The sequence below is a fragment of the Danio rerio genome, chromosome 3 (assembly GCF_049306965.1).
Source record: "Danio rerio strain Tuebingen ecotype United States chromosome 3, GRCz12tu, whole genome shotgun sequence".
Lineage (NCBI taxonomy): Eukaryota > Metazoa > Chordata > Actinopteri > Cypriniformes > Danionidae > Danio > Danio rerio.
This window is the reverse complement of record NC_133178.1, coordinates 35,833,916-35,854,664: the sequence shown is the minus strand read 5'-3', so window position 1 is coordinate 35,854,664 and position 20,749 is coordinate 35,833,916. Positions and strand designations below refer to the sequence as shown.

Here is a 20,749-nt window from a genome sequence, read left to right as displayed (position 1 = left end):
TCAGAGTTCAAATTCAGAGGAATTTCAGGAAAGGACATGATGTCAGAATTCTTCCTTGATGCCAAACCTTTCACAGTTAGCCACTTTCAAACACTTATCGAGAATTTACAGCACTTGAAGTCAAAGATTATGCTGGTTTCCTACATGTATAGGATAACTATGACATTTCCAGTGGCATTTATAATATTGCAAAAAATAAGCTTTGTAACCCATCAAAACGGCATTATTCTTAAAAGGGACAGTTAATCCAAAAAATAATATTTACTTGCTATTCACTCATCCTTAAGTGTATACCTTCTGTTAAACACAACAGAGGATATTTTGAGAAAAACCTGAAAAGCTCTAACCATTGACTTGATGACTCAATGGTTACAGCTTTCCAGTTTTCATTCAACCATTGTCTATTGTGTTAAACAGAAGAATGAACACTATCAACGTTTAAAGCGATTAAAGGGTGAGTAAATGATGACAGAATTTGTATTTTTCTGTGGATTGACCATTTAAGGGTGTAATACCACTAGGCGCGATTGTCCCCCCTCCCCTCTCCTCCTTGACCTGCACTATCATTGACATTTACCTTCCAAGCTGGAGCACGTTTGCGTCATCAACGATACAGTTTTGAAGAGAAGCACTCTCACTCAGTGGAATGGAGATTGCTTTAGTTATGTTGTTTTGTATTATTTTAAGCCATTTGGGGTGCGACGGCACATACTCAAATCTTTTGCTCAACAGATCCACGACTGATGAAAATGTTCATGAAAGTCATCCTGCTGCAAGTATTAGAAGGTTTGCTGACCCTACTGGTCGACCAGGCTGGTTTTAGAGGGGTTTTGGCCATTTCCAGGCTGGTTTCCAGCCATTTCCAGCCTGGTCTTAGCTGGTCAGGCTAGGAGATGACCAGCTAAAACCAGCTTGACCAGCCTAGCCAGGCTAGGAGCCCAGCCAAAACCAGCTATGTCCAGCTTAAACCAGGCTTGTCAAGCTGGTTTTAGCTGGTCATTTTCCAGCCTGACCACCTAAGACCAGGCTGGAAATGGCTGGAAACCAGCCTGGAAATGGCCAAAAGCCCTCTAAAACCAGCCTGGTTGACCAGCTAAAACCAGCAAACTAGCCTAGGCTGGTTTAAGCTGGATTTTTCAGCAGGGGAAGGTGGCAGCTGACGTGCAGTGAGGGTTTTGTGTCTTTAATAAACTATGATAGTTCACATTGAAAAGAAAGAATGATTAATAAATCCATATGAAACAGTCCCTTAAAAGTTATGTCGCATCTTCAGTTTCACATTCAGGGAGCTTTGCGCTCACACTTCAAGGGTACCACGCCAAAGCCCAATCAAACTACGCTCTGACATGCCTCTTCCAACCGAGCCAGGGTCAGCCAACTGAACCGCACTCAGGTGCAATTCGGAGCACTCACACTTGTCAAACGAACTGGGAAGTGCATCCAGGCACAGTTCAGGAAAACTAAGTGTTAGTACACCCTAATGATGTGTTCACACTAGACGTGTGAACATTTTGAGTTCACTCATTTAATTCGCTTTCCAATAGACCCAATAGACCCAAATTCATGACATGGGCAGGGCTTCTGTGTGTCCGGTGACTTTAGCTTCGTTGTTAAATTGCTAACATGGATTTTACTGAGATAGTAGCTGTGCTTTATGTGCTTTTTAAAGGCTGAAAAACAGCGTAAATTCATTTGACGCCATGCCTGAGTTCACTAGACCCTGGTTTCAGAGGTGCACGCAGTTCTTTGAGTTCATCAACTCCTCTAGAAACTGTATCTGGATGATATAGCCTTTAAGTGATGCTTTCAACTGAGCCAAGCCCAGTTTGATGAACTGTTATCTGGTGTCAGCATGAGGATTTCCCGTTGGGACACCAATAACTACGTCATAATCACTCGTCTACAAAAGCAACCTCATGATTGGTTAACGCAGCGCAAATGAATCTGCTGAAGTTCAAATTTACGAACTCGAGCGAATTGTGCGAAACATGCAACAAATGTGCAACTCGAGCCATGTCATTCGCGCTGCCTCATTCATGCGAAACATGCAGCAGGATGTCTATTCGTGTTCTTGCATTGACGTAACATGTAAATCACTCATGCTTGATGCTTCATCCGCATCTGGTATGAACGCAGCATAAGGCTTATTATTGAACATGTTGAACATGCAAAAAAGGCCGCATTTACACTGCACTGTTCAAGTGACTCAATTCAGTTTTCATTATCCCATGTGGCACAAATCGTATATGGCCCATGTATGTGTAAGCAGAAACAAAACACATGGATTGCGATTTACTCAAATCAGAATCAGGCCTTGTGGAAATTTATCCGATATGAATCGGATCTGTGTTCTCGTGTCTGCAGTGTAAGCAGATTGAATTTTCACCTGTCAATGCGAGTAATGCATCAATAAAAACCGTAGCGAATGACTTCAAGTCAGACACTTTCTTTTCAGAACAGACTTCAGCAGAGTCCCAAACCTTAAATCTCATACACAAGGACTTAAACAGCTTTTATATTGTCATATAGCAATGGTACTTAAGCATGTTAACGAGAGCGAGAGAGTGCAATGTATTGAATGGAGAAAAAGGCGAGGCAGTGGCGCAGTAGGTAGTGCTGTCGCCTCAAAGCAAGAAGGTCGCTGGTCTCGAACCTAGGCTCAGTTGGCGTTTCTGTATGGAGTTTGCATGTTCTCCCTGCCTTCGTGTGGGTTTCCTCCGCATGCTCCGGTTTCCCCTTGAGTCCAAAGACATGTGGTACAGGTAAATTGGTTAGGCTAAATTGTCCGTAGTGTATGAGTGTGTGTGAATGTGTGTGTGGATGTTTCCCAGAGATGGGTTGCGGCTGGAAGGGCATCCGCTGCATAAAAAACTTGCTGGATAAGTTGGCGGTTCATTCCTCTGTGGCGACCCTGGATTAATAAAGGGACTAAGCCGACAAGAAAATGAATGAATGAATGAAGAAAAAAGCACTCTATTTATCAGCTGTTAGTCAATGCCCGCTCTTTTTTTTCCTGGTCATTGCGCCTTTGCCGAGTGCTGTATAAATGCAGACGATCAGATACGAGTCACTTTTAAAAAATGATGTAAGCAGGTCATCAAAAAAAAAATTGGATACAGTCACAAAATCAGAATCGACCATCAACATCTGCAGTGTAAATGAAGCCTAAGAGTAACATGCAAAAACCAATACCAATGCAACCAATCACACCATATGCGATCAGTTGTGAAATATCAGAATCATTTTCCTTCACGATGCCCGGACATGAGTTATAGATTACACGCATAGACCCACTGCTGGTGCACAAAGGAACCAAGAATACCAAAGAAACTTTTTCAAGAGAATGTAAAACAATAGCAAGTTGATACTTTATTTAGGTCCTGTTTGCATTTCTGTTTTGATGCCTAAAAACAATCAGCAAAACACAGGCCATAAATTGACTACACCAAAGCGAGTACAAAGGTTTTGCTTTGTTGTGATGTTTGTCTCTTGTTGGCAACCACCTTTTCCAACACAACAAAATTCCTTATATCGAGTAGAAAAAAGAGAGAGAGAGAGAGAGAGAGAGAGAGATAGAGATAGAGATAGAGAGAGAGAGAGAGAGAGAGAGAGAGAGAGAGAGAGAGATAGAGAGAGAGAGAGAGAGAGACTGGAGCTTCTTTATAGCTTCAGACATTACGAGTCAAATTCTGGCTCAGAAACCTTTCCGTATCCTGTTCCCCTCTCTCTCCTACTTCACTTCCTGTCAGTCTACCATGTCCTGTCTGAAGAAATCGTAAAATAAGCTCAATTGGGCTTTACTGATTTATTTTATGCTGTAAAATAAAACTCCATGAACAAGTAAAGCTTGATCAGGGGAGTTTGAGTTGGATCGAGAGGCTGGGAAAGGTATGGCGTGTGAGTGAGACCTCTGGCAAGAGTGCTTCGGGATGAAAAGTGGGATGAATCATCCGAGCAGGAGATGCCGTGATGGGTTCGTTCCGTGGCTCACTTCCGTTCCAGTGTCCCAGGAGACGGGGTTGAGTAAGCGGGTGGAAATGCCGTTGCTCTGCCAGCCACAGGCCTCTGGAGCAGATGTTCTTCGGTAAGAGTTTCTGTTTTTATTTTCGTTTGACCCTAAGGGGACTTTCTGGGACAGAAGAGACTAGCCAAACAAAACAAAATCTGAATTGTCTCTCTTCATTTTCCTAGTGGTTTGTTAAACAGAATACCACCACTTCATCTTTTTATATTGAATTTCAAGGTATCAGTCGAACCCGTTCGTATGTTTATCAAACAGTCACTGTGTATTGCTGGGAAACTAAGACCAAAAATTGAAAACATAAGGGGAAAAATTAGCATTATGGAAAAACTTGGTTTATTTTGCCCATATGGCTCCAACAAAAACAACAACAAAGCATTAAACCTCAATTTAAACCTGCATAGCGCAAGATTTTGGCCCGCTGTAAAGGGTGTGGGGGAAATACCATCTCAAAGCTCAGTGGTTCTACCGTTATACATTAACAACATCAAGTCTGTGCCAGAAACTCTTGCCAGTTTGCGTTTCTTTCCCAGGATGCCCTGCTCCTCACCCCAACAGCTGCAGTGGGCTGTGTTCTGGTGTCATAACATCTTTGAGAGACAGAGTCAACGTCAAAAAACAAAAAGAAAGAAAGTTTTGTGTCTCCTTAGAAACAAGTAGAGTGAAGCAGGAGAGGTTTGCTGCTCTAAAATAGAAAAGAGGGGGAAGAGCAAGAGCGTGCAAGACAAACAGAAGCGCTCTTTCAGCTTGCCCACTGTCTGTTTGGCCAGCTTGATTAGGGGACTGCTGCTGATGTCAGAGCCTCACACATGGAGGTGCAGATCACTGAACCTGCACTGTATACCTCCATCAGACTACAATAGCCTTACATACACTGTAAAACCCAACTGTCAACTTTATCAAATGAAATGAATGTAGTTAACTAAAAATGTATTCTTAGTTAATTCTACTCATTCGAAGAGTTTTGAACTTGAGCGTTGAAGGTAATGAGTTAATTAAATTCCTCATAAATAGGGTAAGTTCACAGTACTCATTAGGATTAGTGATAAATGGTTTGTTGCAATCGGTTAATCCATAAAAGGTTTGAGTTATCTTAACTTACTTGGTTTTACAGTGTAGAAAGTCACGTCATTCCAAACCTGTACAATAGTGTATTCAACAGAAATTCCATTATTGCCTCTTTGATGTGTGTCTATCCTTTATGTTTTTTGCTCTCTTTTTGAATTTCTAGTTTTATGATGCTGTAAAGCACATTGACCAGTCTTCTGGCTATGTAAAATGTGCTACATAAATACAGTAAACTTGAAGTTATATTCTTTTTTTTTCAGAATACAAAAATGGATATTTTCAATAGTTTAAATACTGTTTAAAAATAGTTTAAAAAACTGTTATTGAACCTCAATGACTCTCTCAAAATATTTTTTGCGTTCTACAAATCTAAGTTAGTTTATTCGCCAATTTATGCAGGTGATCTTTTAAAAGGTGTGGTATGCAAGTTTGACACCCAGTGGTTGAACTAGGTATTGCACCGCTGGTTCAAAACACAAGCAAGAGCAGGTTGCCAGATTAACAACACCAATAATGGCTGATTTAAATCATGTTTTTAATAAAAGCAACGGCACATGATAGAAGGAATATTTTTCATATTAAACTGAGTTTTTGTCCTAACCAAATTTATATTAAAAAAAAAAGGCTTCTATTTCTTGCAGCTGAACAACTGCAATTTGAAAATGATCACCTCAGGTACACCTCAAGTGCTTTTTTCAGTGTTAAATGCTAGTATTGCGAGTTTGAATGCCATTTTACATGACATGTATCGTCATACTACTGAAAGCAGCAGCAGATACTTCACCTCAGATATTGAAAATAAAATAAATCATCTGAAATTGAACTTTAGAACTGTGAAAGAATGCAAACCAACACATATCAGTGATTCAGCATCTACATTTAGTAATGTTAAAGAGGTTTAATATGTATTAATTAGGTTATAAACCTTACCATTTTGTTAGAGTGCAGTAAGTGCACTATTCTGTCCTTCTGAATGGCTGTATTTAAGTTTCTGTCATGTTTCGTCTGGTGCAAACAGCTAAACTGCTTATCACTACAAATCTCGTCACGTAGCGTGTTGTTAGGACAAAAGGTTACAATGTAGCCTGCTCACCTAATGTTTACATTTGTGATATTGATATTATTTGCTAATTAATAACCACATATTATAGAACTGCGTATCATTTTCAAAGGCTGTTACTGTCCACCAGAGGTCACATTTTTGGTCACGGACGCATGCTTTGAGAGCCTTCATGACTGAATGAATCACACAAAGACAAACCAGGGTGCTAAAACACATTTGGCTAAACTGGTATTAAATGACCAAAACAAAGACTGTAATAATGCAAATTTTCAAATCAAAATATTTGACTACAGCATAGTTTTTCAGGTAAACAAGTATGTTCACTTAGCATGTTTCTTAAATATCTGCAAACATATGCTTGAGAAGAGTCAAAAACGTACATACAGCACCTTTAATTTAGCTTTGCATAGTAGTAGTAAAGTATGAGTGAAAATATCAGCTTATGTAGGTTGAAATATAGGGTTGTTTCAGTGTTAATAATCTAGTACATGTGAGTTGAAGGTGGATCTGTCTAGATGATAAATTCAGCTGCGGTCTCTTGTGGCACAAAAAGAGACCGTTAACAGACACTGAAGAGAGGAAGTATCCAAACACACACGTCTGTGGGGTCTGACCACCTGCTTGAGTGTGTGGCCTATAGAGGGTTGGGTGCGATGGAGGAGGTCTTTGTGTAAACACGTCAATGGATGTATCCGGAGCGGGCTTTCCTAGATTTCAGCCAAAACCAGGCCTTTCTGTATAGCCTCCATGCCTTCCAAGCATACATTTCCTCTTCGGCAATAACAGTTGTCAGAGAAAGCCCAACTTCCTCAAGTACCAGGTTTTTTAAAGTCTGACTAGAAGGAAGAACGTGCTAAAATATCATCAACCGAAATGGACAATATTTCTTATATAGGATCATTCAATTAAAATGAAAGCTAAACTGATTTAGCCTGTATAATTTGGAACATCACAGCTAGTCTAAAGTAGGGCTGTACGCAAATCAGAAGAAGCTGATTTGGCTCATAGTTTTGCAATCTGTCATGAAATAAAGAGATTCTGAAATTAGTTTTTGAAGCACTTTCAGATGTTCTTAATCTACACGTAGATCCTGACCCAGTGCTTATTATAGGACATTCTGATAATACATATTCATTGACCAGTGCACAACAGAAATTCCTAACATATTGTTTGATAACAGCCAAAAAGCTGCTATTATGGTAGGGCTTGGCGGTAAAACGAGTTCTGGAAATAATTCGATATGATTCCCCAACGCGATGCGGTATTATCCAATAGCTTTCATATCGATATGGTTTAAGGCCACACGTGCGCATTCTGAAACAGACCACTCCAAGGTAGCAATCAAGCTCCACTTGCACAAATGAGCGCATGTGCAAATGAATGATTCACTCCATGAGTCATCCAAAAGATTTGTTAAAAATGAACGAATTGTTCAAGAACGACCCATCACTGACACGACAAAGAGGAACATGCAATGCCAATGTTGTATAGAAATCGGACTCCCCGGACAAATTTGACTCCCCCTTGTGTGCACGCGCATCACAGAGCATCTGCACCTGTCACATCGGTTTATCAGAAACCATTTATTGATCATTTCTTCCTCAATTGACAGCAAGAACGAACATAGAAGCCTTGTTAAATTGACAAGCAGCACCTGAATGTGTTAAAAAAAAAATTAATAAGTGGGACGAATTTATACCTCATTTTGAAATGGAAACCACCACATTTTCCCTGATTATAAGTTTAGTATTTATTACATGACGGTCTCTTCTTTACATTTACATTATAACACATTTAACTCTGGGTTCTGGTCTGTTATTACATATTAACTTCAATTTCGATTATATTCTTCTAATTATTTTAGTTATTAATTCTTTTTAATTGATTTATTTATTTATTTATTTTAGCCTCTTAGAACTGGAGGACGTTTTGATTTGGGTGTGTGCTAGTGTACAAATGGTTGGTGGTTTAAACGATAATTAAAAAAAAAAAAAAAAAAAAAAAAAAAAAAGTAAATTTAATAAAAGCATTGCATTTGTCTACCAAACATTTCTTTTTCTATTTTAATATCTCGCTGTAAGCTTCTCTTTCAACAAATAAAAATAAAAGAATGATAATTATAATGGTGAAAATAACAGGAAGGGAAAACCGTTTTTGAATTATATTTTGCCCAAAAACTGTTTAATAAAGTTTTAGTAAAGGTTTTGACTCTCAAGTAACCATTTATGGGAAAATACCGGATATCGTAAACCATCATTCTTCCTAAAAATACCGACATATGATTTTTTTGCCCATATAGCCCAGACCTATATTATTGTACTGGAAAAATGTTAATCCTCCAATTGCTAAACTATGGCTTGAAGAATTGATATCTACTCTGCACTTGGAACAAACCAGATATCTTTTAAAAGGCAACATTGGAGAGTTGGGGATTTGGGGCCCTTTCTTCTGTCACTTCATGGGGATTTTTTCCCCCAAAGCAATGTATTGTAACTAAAAAATTGTTTTGATTATCACTAGCTATGTTTCCATCCAAAAATGCGCATATCCAAAATGATTTTGACAAAAAAGTAGTGCTGCACAATATTGGAAAAATCTGAACGATAAACAATATATCAAATCTCAATAAAATTGATGTCAATAACAATGATAAGATCTGAACTTTTTGTTTTACTCTATTTTGATCTTGGAGCCCTCTAATTTTTGGCTTCAAGCCTTTGTTGGGGTTATTCTTTCTAAATCTGGAAGAATTAACAACTGATATTGAAATGTATAACGTTATTGTTTAATATAGAAATAAATTAATCAAGATTACATTTTTGCCATATCGCCCAGCCCCATACCTCATGGGTTCAAACTGTGGCTCTTGGTCAACTATAATCCCAATGTTGCACATTCTGCGATGTGACTATTGTGGATGTGCACATTGCGATATTGATACTGAAACGATACATTGTGCAGCCCAAGTGCAATAAACAACAATGTACTGGGTTTTATTGGACCAGTGTGTTAGAGCTTGTTTTTTTCTGACTAAACAAGTAATCTAGTTATTGCATACATAATATGTTGATGTAGTCATATTATAAAAGGACCACTGCATATTGTCAATAGCACAACAACAATGTATGTAGCTCACATTGATGATTGTCAGTCTGTTCACATTGAGTCTGGTCAACCATCAATTGTCTACCTTAAACAAGTGTCAGAAACCAGGTTGCATGTTGTAAAACACAGTTACCACTTTAAGAGTAGATTTACAAAACATTAGAAGTCCTTAAAGAATCAACATTGTCAGTCCAAATGAGCAAAGGGCCCGGTGCTATTTATAAACAACAGAAAAATTTACGTTATGCACTGAGACATCCCTCCTACACTGCAAAATAATGCTTTTCTAAGAGTTTTTGTATCATTTTTAGTCCAAATACCTAAAAACTCTTAAGTCAAGAAGCATTTTCTGGAAAATATTGTCTTGTTTTCAGAAGTAAAGTCAAAATTAGATGTGTTTTACTTTAAAACAAGCAAAATAATCTGCAAATGGGGCAAATGAAATCTTATTTCAAAGTGAAAACAAGATTATTTTGCTTTCCTTACTGGCAGATTACTTAGCTCAGCTTCTTACTTAATTTTGACTTTTTATTTCTGAAAACAAGATTGTCTAAAAAATGCTGCTTGATTTAAGATAATTTGCATATTTGGTCTAAAAACAACACAAAAAATTTAAGTAAGAAAAGCTTCTTTTGCCATGTAGGAAGGGCACCTGAAGGTTGCTGCTCGAACTATTGATCCTGCCTGGCATGAGGAGGAAGCTCAGCTTTGCAGAAGCACTCTAGAGATATTAATATCTTTTATCAATAATCAATTACAGCACCATGGCAAAAGTCCAAAACAAAACTATGAATTGTGGTAATGCAACAGAAAGAAACAGCTGATAAAACATAATAAAAGTTCTGACTCTGCGTGCCTTTAAACAATGACTCAGCAAATGGTCGCTGGCATTACAATAGCCATTATCATTATCATCAGCTGATTATCAAGTCTTTAAAGTTGATTCATTACTGTATATGTGATACCTAACGATTTGGCAGGAAGTTGGTCAGCTGTGTAACAATATCTATTGGTTCTATCACATCCCAGAGACTGGTAATATTCAATGGATCAAATTAATCAAATTTAATCATGCAATCAAAATAAAAATATTCCATATAATAAATGCGAATAAAGCAGCATTTCCATCCAAGTATAGTCAAAGGAAACAAAATTGTCACTTCCTGATTAACTGGTGCCAAATATCAAAAGTAAAAATGGAATTTGCTGCGGTAGGAGAAGCTGCGTGAATCTTTTCTTCATTTAACAAATGACTTGAGCCTCAGAAGACTGTAGTTTGCCGATGCGCAATGAACATGTGGTGGCGTTTAAAAGATTGTTAATAATATTAATAGTTAATAATATAATAACACTAATACTGAAATGGTTAAAGTGTTTTAGAATGACCAAAACAACATTTCAGATATTTTACAGTGTGCTCAGCCTGCTGGTTTGTCCTTTCACACATATTTTTATGAGCACATGATCTCTTTTAACAAAATCACATGAATTTTTTAAAGCGTATACTGGAATTTGTTCTGTAAAAGCATTTTCATCGTAAATTATGTGCATTTTTTTCTTATCGAATAAAAAGTTTATCCTATTCATTTATGTGCATTTGTTTTTTTTTTGCACATTTTCAAAATGTATACTCATCTTGGTGTTTCCATCAGCCGATTTTTTTTTTGCGCATATCCAAAATGTGCATAAAAATAGGTGGATAGAAACATAGCTTGTGTCACATATCTAAATTTGGTCTGTACCACCAGACTTTAAAGAGCCCCTATTATGGGTTTTTGAAAATGAGCTTCCATGTAGTGTGTAACAGCTTTAAGTGAAGTGAAATATCCAGCTAAGGCTTAAATCTGAAAGTAGACAGTGTTTAAAACTATTGATTCATCTATAAAAAAGTCGACTCATAGTGCTTCAAATGAATCAGCTTGATAACGAATAATTAGCCGTTTTGGCGTGAAATTGATACGAAACATAAGCCCCGCCCAATCATTGCACGCGCAAACCCAGGAAAATTGAAACCTGCGGTCCCGCCCACAAACACAGCAGCAAAGAAAAAAGGAAGACAAACAGATCCTGAAGTCATGAGTTATGAAGACGCTGTGCTCAACTGGATATTACTAGAAGTGTGAGAGAAAGTTAGTGTTTCCGGGATAAAGAACAAAATGGGTGGGTGGCTGGAGATGGGTCTGAAATAAGGGAAAACTCCAGGGAACAACAGGAGTGTTGGCAGGTACAGTATGCTCACACATACACTATGCACTCTGATTACTTCAATATCTTTGATAAGTCGCGCAGGACATTTCACTCTGTCTCGCGCTGAACACTGTCGTCCAATTGCAACACGCTGTCATTGGTCCAATCAGCGCAGATCAGCTTCGCGCTAAGGAGGTGTTTTGGAACAAATGAATCACTGAACGATTCATATGGTAGTCGCTGGAATAATTAGGTAAAAATAAATGCACACTATAAGACAATAAAAGTGTTTTTGACCTTCCATGCATATCAGCCTGTTATTGGAGACGCTTAAAATCAAAATATGACCCTTTTTAACGTATAATAGGGGCTCTTTAAAACTTCATCAATACCCTTTTCCGCCTTTGGTTATGTCTGTTCTCACTTATCATCACTATAGTTTAACACTGGTGCTTCTGCTTCCTGTTAAAAAACAGTTATATGATGACCCTGGGGAGAAGGGGGGATGCATTGACCTATTAACCTCCCATGCTCTACCCCCAATACTCTGACACAAGCACACACACACACACAGAAAGTCTTCACAGAGCCATAAATGGGTTAATAGCATAAGACTTCACCAAGGAAATATGAAGATTATTGATTTCAGGGCGATTAGTCTGAAGAGGATGGATGAAGTAGGGATAAAGCGAGTGGGGAGACATAAGAGGTCAGTCCATAAGAGATTGGTCCAAAAGATCCCTCAGGCTATTTCTTATTGATTGTCCCAGTGCAGTGTGTGTGGGGCGCGGTTTCACAATATGGGCCTGATTAGAAAAGCAGCGGGAGTCTCATAAAGTGTATGTATGTATGTCCAGACATGTCAATATCTCGTCACACCCAGCTATCAGAGGACTGAAACAGACTGTAGACAGTACACTTGAGGTAAGCCTTGCATGTGGGTGCTGGGTCATAATAGAGTGTGGAATATTTTCAGTTGTAGGCGATCAGCCATCCCAAGAAGTACAGTGGATCTACAGAGTGTGAGATGGAAATATTTCTGCTTTAATTTGCCTCAAAACAGCCTTTGTGTGAGTGTGAGAAAGGCTCGCTGGCTGTTGAAAAACTCATTTAGTGTACAAGAGGGGATCAATACCAGAGATTTTACTGACAGAGGAGCCATTATTAAATATTTGATCATGCGGATGTGTTCAGTTGCACAGAGGCGTAAAATAGATGGGGAACCTGAGTGCTTGCTCAGCTGAATGCCCTTCACTGTTCATTACAGTTCACAGGAAGCCTTCATCTCTGTTCATCACCATGATTTGTACCTTCCCTTTTAACGCACATGGCCTAATCATGTAAGAGCTCAACAATAAGCTCTTGTGTGTGACAGCAGTGGAATACATTGGATGTACAGTTGTCTAACTGACAAAGGATCTGTAACATTTTGTGTCATTCAGTAGTCACTGTAATAAGAGTTGCCATCAAAACCACACACACTGAACATACTCTATGAAAGATATTATTGCATGCAAAGCCTCGGTGCTTGCATTTAATTCTCAAAATATGACCAGTAAAACTAGTTTTGCTGGAATCCCTCAATGTTCTAATCACACACTGCATTTGCACCACTTAAATTCCAGAAATGAATACGTTTGCACAAATAAGTTCTTCCAAAATACTTCAATACATGTCTGTCATAAATAAGATGTACACAAATCCTTATTAAAATTAACTTTTAGTCCATAATACACAGAATGATTGATGGAGAGTAATCCAATAGTAACTACAAGCATCCCCTCTGATTTCATTAAAGAAACATTCAAGAGTTCACACTCAGCTGATGATTGATTATAAAGCTTGTTTGGCATGCTGTCCCGGGAGAGAGCCCTGAGCTCATAAGATTCTCGAGCCCCGGGCTCCGTCCCGTTTGCAAGGCGAGAGGGGAGTTTGAGCTCATGTAGATCTCGAGAACTCGACTGTTTTAGTTGCTATGAACAGATAAAGATTGCTCTTAAGAAATAACTACTTACTATAGGAGCATGTCTATGGATTGAATAATGAAACTGAATAACGTGGGACCGGCTGCAAACAATCACAACCATGTGACCCTATCGAAATTAGTTTAAATAAACATCACTTAGTACTTCATAAGAACCTCACACTTACACCAACAGTAACTAGCGACAATTTAATAAACTACTAGCACTTCTCCATTTACGTAGCCCCTTATATTTTACTATTAGTCATTATTTTTACTATCACACAAACATTACACATAAACGTAAGATGAAAAAACTAATACAATACTATTTTAATAAAGCTGTAAATCATCTAATAGTGAATAGTAGTATCCCTACCGATTTCACTATCACTAATACTAGTAGCTATTCAATTAACCACTGGCACTTACTCTTTAGAGCTAAAGTTGGTTTTAAATTTAATTAAATGCCTGAATTAGCATGCGAGTATGACTTCAGAACAACATTGACATTATCTAATTGAGTGTGAACAATGTTGTACTCTGATAGATGTATGGCCATACACAATAAATGCGCTATATAAATACACATTACATTACATTACATAGTCATTTGCTGCTATTTTGATTTCCCTATTTAGAATTTGCAAAGCACACTGTTCTGAAATTGTAATATTAAGAAAAATGTCTGAATATCCAAACATAAATTACTTTACCTTCACCCAACTCTTTACATACTGCAGGCCCTGATTCTCTTAATGCTAATCATTTCTTGTATTAGAGCTGAATAAAACCACACGATACACTGATCATAACATACATATAACACATAAAACAACAATTGTGGAAATGAGAATTGTATGAAGAAGAACTACACTGTAAAACCCAACAATCAACTTTATCAATGAAATGACTGTAGTTAACTCAAAATTTACTGAAAGTTAATTCTACTCATTTGAAAAGAGCTTTGAACTCAGTGTTGAAGGTAAGGAGTAGGCATGGGCCGGTAAAAGATTCTGATGGTATGATAAACTTAGAAAAAAAATATTACGGTTTCACGGTATTGTGATTACTGCTCCAAAATAGATTCTTTTAAAATGTCTGGGGGAAAGAAAAAAAAAAACTTTTGCCCCATTGAAAACAAAATTGTATTGTGTTCAATTGTATTTTAAGAACATTTGGACCAATAGCTTGATGTGGATGTTCCTTTTCTGTTGGAGGTACTGTTGCCCTAAAAAACTAAATAAAATTGTTGTGTAAAAGATGTAAAAACAACAAAACATCTAATTTTACACATACCTTAGGAACAGTATAAAATAACATTTTGTCAGTTTTAAAACATTGACTTTTCCAAACTGCAGTATACCTTGAAACCAGTTATCGTCCCATACCTAGTAACGAGTTAATTAAATACCTTATTAATTCAACTTAAATGGAGTAAGTTCACAGTACTCATTAGGATTTTTGAACTTAAATGGTTTGTTTCAATCGGTTTGCTCAAACGGTTTGACTTGCCTTAACTCATTGGGTTTTACAGTACTCAGTTGGTTTGAGTTCTCTTCATTTATTGGGTTTTACTGCTTCGTTTACTCAAATGGATTAAGTTCACACTACTCATTTAGATTCGTTTTTAAACTTAAATGGTTTGTTGTAATCGGTTTCCTCAAATGGTTTGAGTTACCTTAACTTTTTGTGTTTCACAGAGTAAAATTTTGTTGGCTACTGACACTGATGATAGAGACTATTGTTTCATGAATAGGAAGTGCCTAGTAACTAATTATTAGTAAATCAGAGCCACATACATGTAAGACCAGGTGAATGGAGTATGTATCAGCAACTACTAGCAACATATGCTAGTTTGAAGTGAATACCTGAGACCACACATCCTCAAAGAATGATCAATACTTTTGGGATCATTACTAACAGGTAAGACTCAAGTTAACTGAGAATTTAAAAAGATAAACACAAGCATCAACAAAACAAATCACTTAGTTTCAACTCCATAAATGGACCATAACATGAGCCCAGGTGGTTAGTAGACTAGGTTATGCTCCTCAGTTTTAGTTTTGTCTAACGTTACATACCCGTCCCGTGTGTGTGTGTTCGTCCTGATTGCGTAACTCGAAAGACTCTTCCTCTTCTTTCTCCCCATGATCCCGAGCCAGCAAACTGAAGCCTTGTCTGCAGCACACAAGCCAGCAAAGTCCCGGCAAAGGCATTCAAATCACAGCGTGTCGTCCAGTCTTTATCCGTAAACGTCCAGTGATGTCCACCGCCGTCCCGGAGCTGTCGTGCAGATCGGACAGATGGAGGATGTCTAGTCGCATGAAACGGGCTGATCCATGAAAAACAAACTCCTCAATTTCGGCTGACAAATATCGCGGGTTATCTCCTTATACGTCTCCGACTTCAAAAAAGTGCTGATAAAATAGTTTCATCCCACGGGTGCCTTCAAACGGGGAGCTGATAAAACAAACGCGTCTTATCGGCTTCTGTTGCGTTTCTGATTCTGCGGGACATGAGCATGCAGACTCTTTCAGTAGCGTGAGTGGAGGGGCGGGGCGAGTCACCCCATGCGTTCGACCGCGGAAACCGATTGGCTCATGGCGCACACGCCCAGAATAATCCCCGCCCACTGTGTCTGGATCGCTGCACATGAGAAGTAGGCATTTCAGGAAATGGAAACAAATCTGCGATGTGGATCAGAAGTAATTGTCTCAAATCGTAAAGCAAAACAAACGCCAAAATCCCCAGTTTGAACCTATAAACAAGACACAGCCTATCAGAGCTGCTTAATTTGTAATTACAACACATTTCAGTTGTTTAGGTTTGATCCCAATCTGTCCAAACTGTGGTGTCATCACCAAAAAAAAAAAATGGGCCTTCTGTTTTGTAATGGGAAATTTGGCTTCTGTTATTTGGATAGTGCTGTGACGTGGACACTGTGCAGTTGCATTAACAAGTAAGTGTGAAGTTCTGGGTAAAGGGGTGAATGAGCACTCTGTGTTGTGTTGTGTGTGTGCGTGTGTGTTGGGGGGTAATGTAGTCTCCTGAAACGCATTATGTGGCTGAATGGAAAGCAGATGGACTCCTTTATTCCAGGAAACTCCTGTCACGAGAGGCTCTGAAGAGAGGGAGACAGACAGATCAAGAGGGAAAGAGCACCAGAAAGACTTTTTGTGTGTGTGTGTGACATCCAAAAGGTCTGATGATCCCCCTTTCCTCTTTATTGTCTTGTGCAATGTCTGTTTTCAACTCTTTTTTTTCTGTCATTCATTAAGGCTTGGAAAGCAAATGGCTCCGCATGGACAGCAATCAAACATCATTTGATTTTGTTTAGTTTTATTGTACCAATATCTTCCAGGAAATAGCTGGTCAGATGAGTTGACGTTAATCAAATGAATCATTCTGCAGACTCTAGTAGCTGAAGGATTATCATTAAACCATGAGTGGTATGTTGGTTCATAAAAAGGTTTTCTGTTTAAGATGGTCTCAGGCAACTCATCTATGAAATAGACTGGCTTAAAAAGTAGGCAAAACCTCTCCTAAACCAGGCCTCTAGACAGACTAGCAAACTAGTCTTCTCAGTATCAGCCTTATTTGAGCTTGGTCCATTTGATGTACAACTTTATTATAGTACTTATGGTGATGTAATCCAAGACCTTTGGAGAAATGATGCTAAGGTATCCATAATCCTGGACCAGGCCATATCCTGAGCAGATGCTGTGGCAGTCACGTAGGAGCGGAGAGCATGAGACTTATTCCTGAAAGACTCAGCGACAGACAAGTTTTCGCATTGATTCTGTGGGCCAGCCTGAACACCCGCCGGTGACCTGCTCACACCTGCAGCTTCTCCACGATGGACGTCCAGCGTTCTCTAGCCTTTGGAACCCAGAATGCAGCTCTACACAAGAAGTTTGGCCAGAGGAGAAATGGTCGTGCCCAATTGAGCTTGGTTCTCTCAAGGTTTTTTTCCTTTACTTTCGTCAATTGGTGAAGTTTTGTTTCTCGCCACTGTCACTACTGGCTTGCCTTGTTTGGGATCTTTTGGAGCTGCACATCGGTGGATTTGCTCTTCAGTGTTTGGTGAAAATAAAACCACACTGACCTGAACTAAACTCAACTTCGACTCTGAAAACTGGACTGACACAGTTTTAATTTACTAGAACTTCTATGTTAAGCTGCGTTGACACAAGCTACATTGACATAATTAAACATAAATTGAATTTAATTGAATATTAGCAACAGGAATCAAGTGTGAAGGCTATTGTTAAAAGTTTACAAGCACACACAAACATCAGAGCAAAAATTATAAAAAATACAATTCAACATGGTCAAACTTTAATCGTCTGCAGGTACTAAAGATTCAAACACTCAAAACTGCTTCCATGCACAAAGCCCATATAGATAAACTAGCATATTTCTTTTTTGCTTTCTTAGTCCTCCATGACCAAATGAAGCTTGCAACTGTGGAATTTTGCAGTTGTTGAAAGGTTTAAGGAGCTGTCAAATTAGTACCCATCAAACCTGCTGAAAAAAATTACCTAGAAGCTCTAATTGTTTCCAATACCATTATAAAAATAACAAACCATTCTACTGTGTTTTAGGACATATTCTATTATTAAGTAGTTTATCATACCAGCATTAGAAGGCAACAAATTACCAATCGAGACCAGCAAGGACCATAACAGTTTCTTTAAAACCAATGCAATTCCCATTATAACTATTAAAACCATTACTAAACTTATAAGGATTTATACTGTTTTATGCAGCAGGAAACCACTGGTCAAACAGAGCATCCCACCCTAAACCAACAACAATTGGTTTAAGCAGGGGCGTAGCAACTGGGGGGAACGGGGGTATATGTTCCTTTCATTTTTTAGAGACAGACCAGGTGATTAATAATTATATGCATGTAAACTTAATGATCTCATACAGCTGTCCCCCCACACTTTTAAAATGTCTGCTAGGCCCCTGGGTTTAACTATTGTTACTGGCTGTGATGATCAAAAACTTTTTTGCAGAAATCAACCTGCACTAACAGTTATAAAAAAAATTTAAAGCAATGCTAGAACAGCAATGTGGCATTTGTTTGATCAAAAAAGGTAAAACTATGGTATTATTCATATGATCTTTTAGAAAGCTATGATTTCCTTTTCAAGAAACATTTATTAGCATTAGTATTTGCGCTGCACAATAGTTCTGTGCAGTCTTATGAAACATTTTATTAATTAATTTATTTATTTTACAAAATATCTTGACTTTTGATCTATTTAATATGCTGTATGTATCATACTATGATGAACAATGATGTTGGTTTTTATTAAAAAATAAAACTAGAAACTTTTTTTCTAGTATTATCTCTTCGGTCAGCAAATTATAAATAAATGAATTCAAGAATGCTTTTTGTACAGTTGTCTGTATGTTTACTGCAAAACTCACCTCTAAATGTCCAGCTGACAAACCGACTAAAAAAAACAATAAAACTTCCTAAAATGTGATCATTTCCTCAGTGTGACTTCATAATTTTAACTTTTTTTTTTTTTTTTTTAATCGCTTAATTTTTCCATCACACACAGTCAGTCTTTCCAATCTAATCCTTCTTTTCCTCAAGTCTCTCACAGAACCCCGCTCACTCACTTCTGTACGCCCATCAATCATGCTTTTAGAAAGCACACCAAACACACTCTCTCTAGCTCGCTCACACACACACATGCACTGAAGACACATGATATTTTCAGGGCCCCTCTGTGCCTGCACTCTACTCTCTATGCCTTCATTTCCTCTGGTTTGCTGTGCTCTCGGCTGACTCTCTCCATGCATTCATCATTCCTCAAGCTGGTCCTTGTGTTTGTCTTGAAGTCTGCCTGTGCTTTTACCAAACACACATGCACGCAAACCCACAGACTCGCGCAGGGGGCACAGCTAACACGCCATCCAGCCCCCCCCCTTCTCTCTCTCTCCCTGTCAGTCTCTCCCCTTTTTTCCTCCAATGGATCAAAGTATCACTTTCCTCACGGCTTATACCTCAACTTTTCTGCCTTCTCATCTTCCTCCTCGTGGCTCTTTAAACCTGCCTCCCACCTGATCTGCTCCTGGAACAGATGTTTTATTTTTAGAGTGCTCTCTCCCTGTCTTTCTCTGCCCACGCTCGCTCAGAAGAAAAAGGGAGTCTTGTGTCTATATATGGCTAGTGAGAGAGTGAGGTTTTCAAAAAGAAGAAAAATAACAGACTTATCACACCCATCTTTTGTTCGTGAAGACAAGGGAGTGAGAGGAATTTGACCACACTGGTGTTTTCAGTTTTGGGTCTCGTTTTCACAAAACAAACCTTAAATTAATTCTTTTTAAGGGGCCTTCTTTTGGTTTTCAGTTCAACTCTCAGACCCGTAGCCAGCCTGTTGAAAGAGATGGTTCCTTTTCTTCATAAATATATAGACCTTTTTGAGACATTAGCCTCATCTTCGATTGAATTATGAGGTTTAAATACTTTTTAAACACAATTTTTTGCTGGACTAGCTTGTCGGATGGTCATCAACCACACTTTTTGATTTACCAAAAACATTTCCTAAAGGTTTAGAAGAAAAAAAAAACATGAGAATAATACATATTATGCCGGCAGCTATCTCTCTGCAACTCTTACATGGTCACCCACTGCAATAGTATTTGCATGCAGCCTTTATGATGCAAGCTGAGATTGCATCACTCAGCGATGCAATGTCAGACACAATGCACTCAAATGGAGCAAATGACGTTACTGTAAGGTTAGGGTTAGGGATGGGGTTAGGTGAGCCTATTAAAAAGCATTGGATGCAGCTTAGATTGCCCTGCACCAGGTTTGCTTTCAGACCCCTCTCACCCACTGGAGCTAAGCAGGGCTGTGCCCCCTCAGTACCTGAATGGGAGACCACATTGGAAATCTAGGTTGCTGCCGGAAGTGGTGTTAGTAAGGCCAACAAGGAACACTCAACCTGAGTAGGGGTTTAAAAATTTGCCCACTGGCCTCTGTCCATCAAGCCTCCTAACCAGGAATGCCAATTGATGGGGCTTGAACCCTGGGACTTGATCCACCCCAATCACATGATCTGTTATATCAAAATCACCTCACTTTATGTGGATACTGGAATTTATTCTGCTTCCATCATAGTTCATGCACCTTTTTTTTCTTATCAAATAGAAAGCTTATCCTACTCAGTTGTGCTACTCAGTAAGTTTTTTTATGCACAATTTCAAAATGTATGCACATCTTGTCATTTCCATTTCGCATTTATTATGCACTGTTCCAAAATGCACATAAAAATAGGTGGATAGAAGTACTGACTTGCAAAATTAAAGACCATGG

General features: G+C 38.5%; 1 protein-coding gene and 1 long non-coding RNA gene across 2 annotated transcripts in view; one reads left to right on the top strand and one right to left on the bottom strand.

Moving 5' to 3' along the window:
* The window catches only part of si:ch211-18i17.2, an 83,127-nt gene extending 67,209 nt beyond the window's left edge, over positions 1 to 15,918 (bottom strand). The window contains exon 1 of the mRNA XM_694923.10: positions 15,492 to 15,918. Coding sequence (XP_700015.5) covers positions 15,492 to 15,626 — 135 coding nt within the window. The 5' untranslated portion in view covers positions 15,627 to 15,918. The remainder of the gene's footprint in view (positions 1 to 15,491) is intronic.
* A 162-nt stretch (positions 15,919 to 16,080) lies between these two features.
* Positions 16,081 to 18,907, top strand: LOC141381244 (uncharacterized). The gene is made up of 3 exons (XR_012401116.1): positions 16,081 to 16,369; positions 16,510 to 16,610; positions 16,689 to 18,907. It is a non-coding gene; the product is annotated as an uncharacterized lncRNA (long non-coding RNA).
* Positions 18,908 to 20,749: the final 1,842 nt, after the last annotated feature.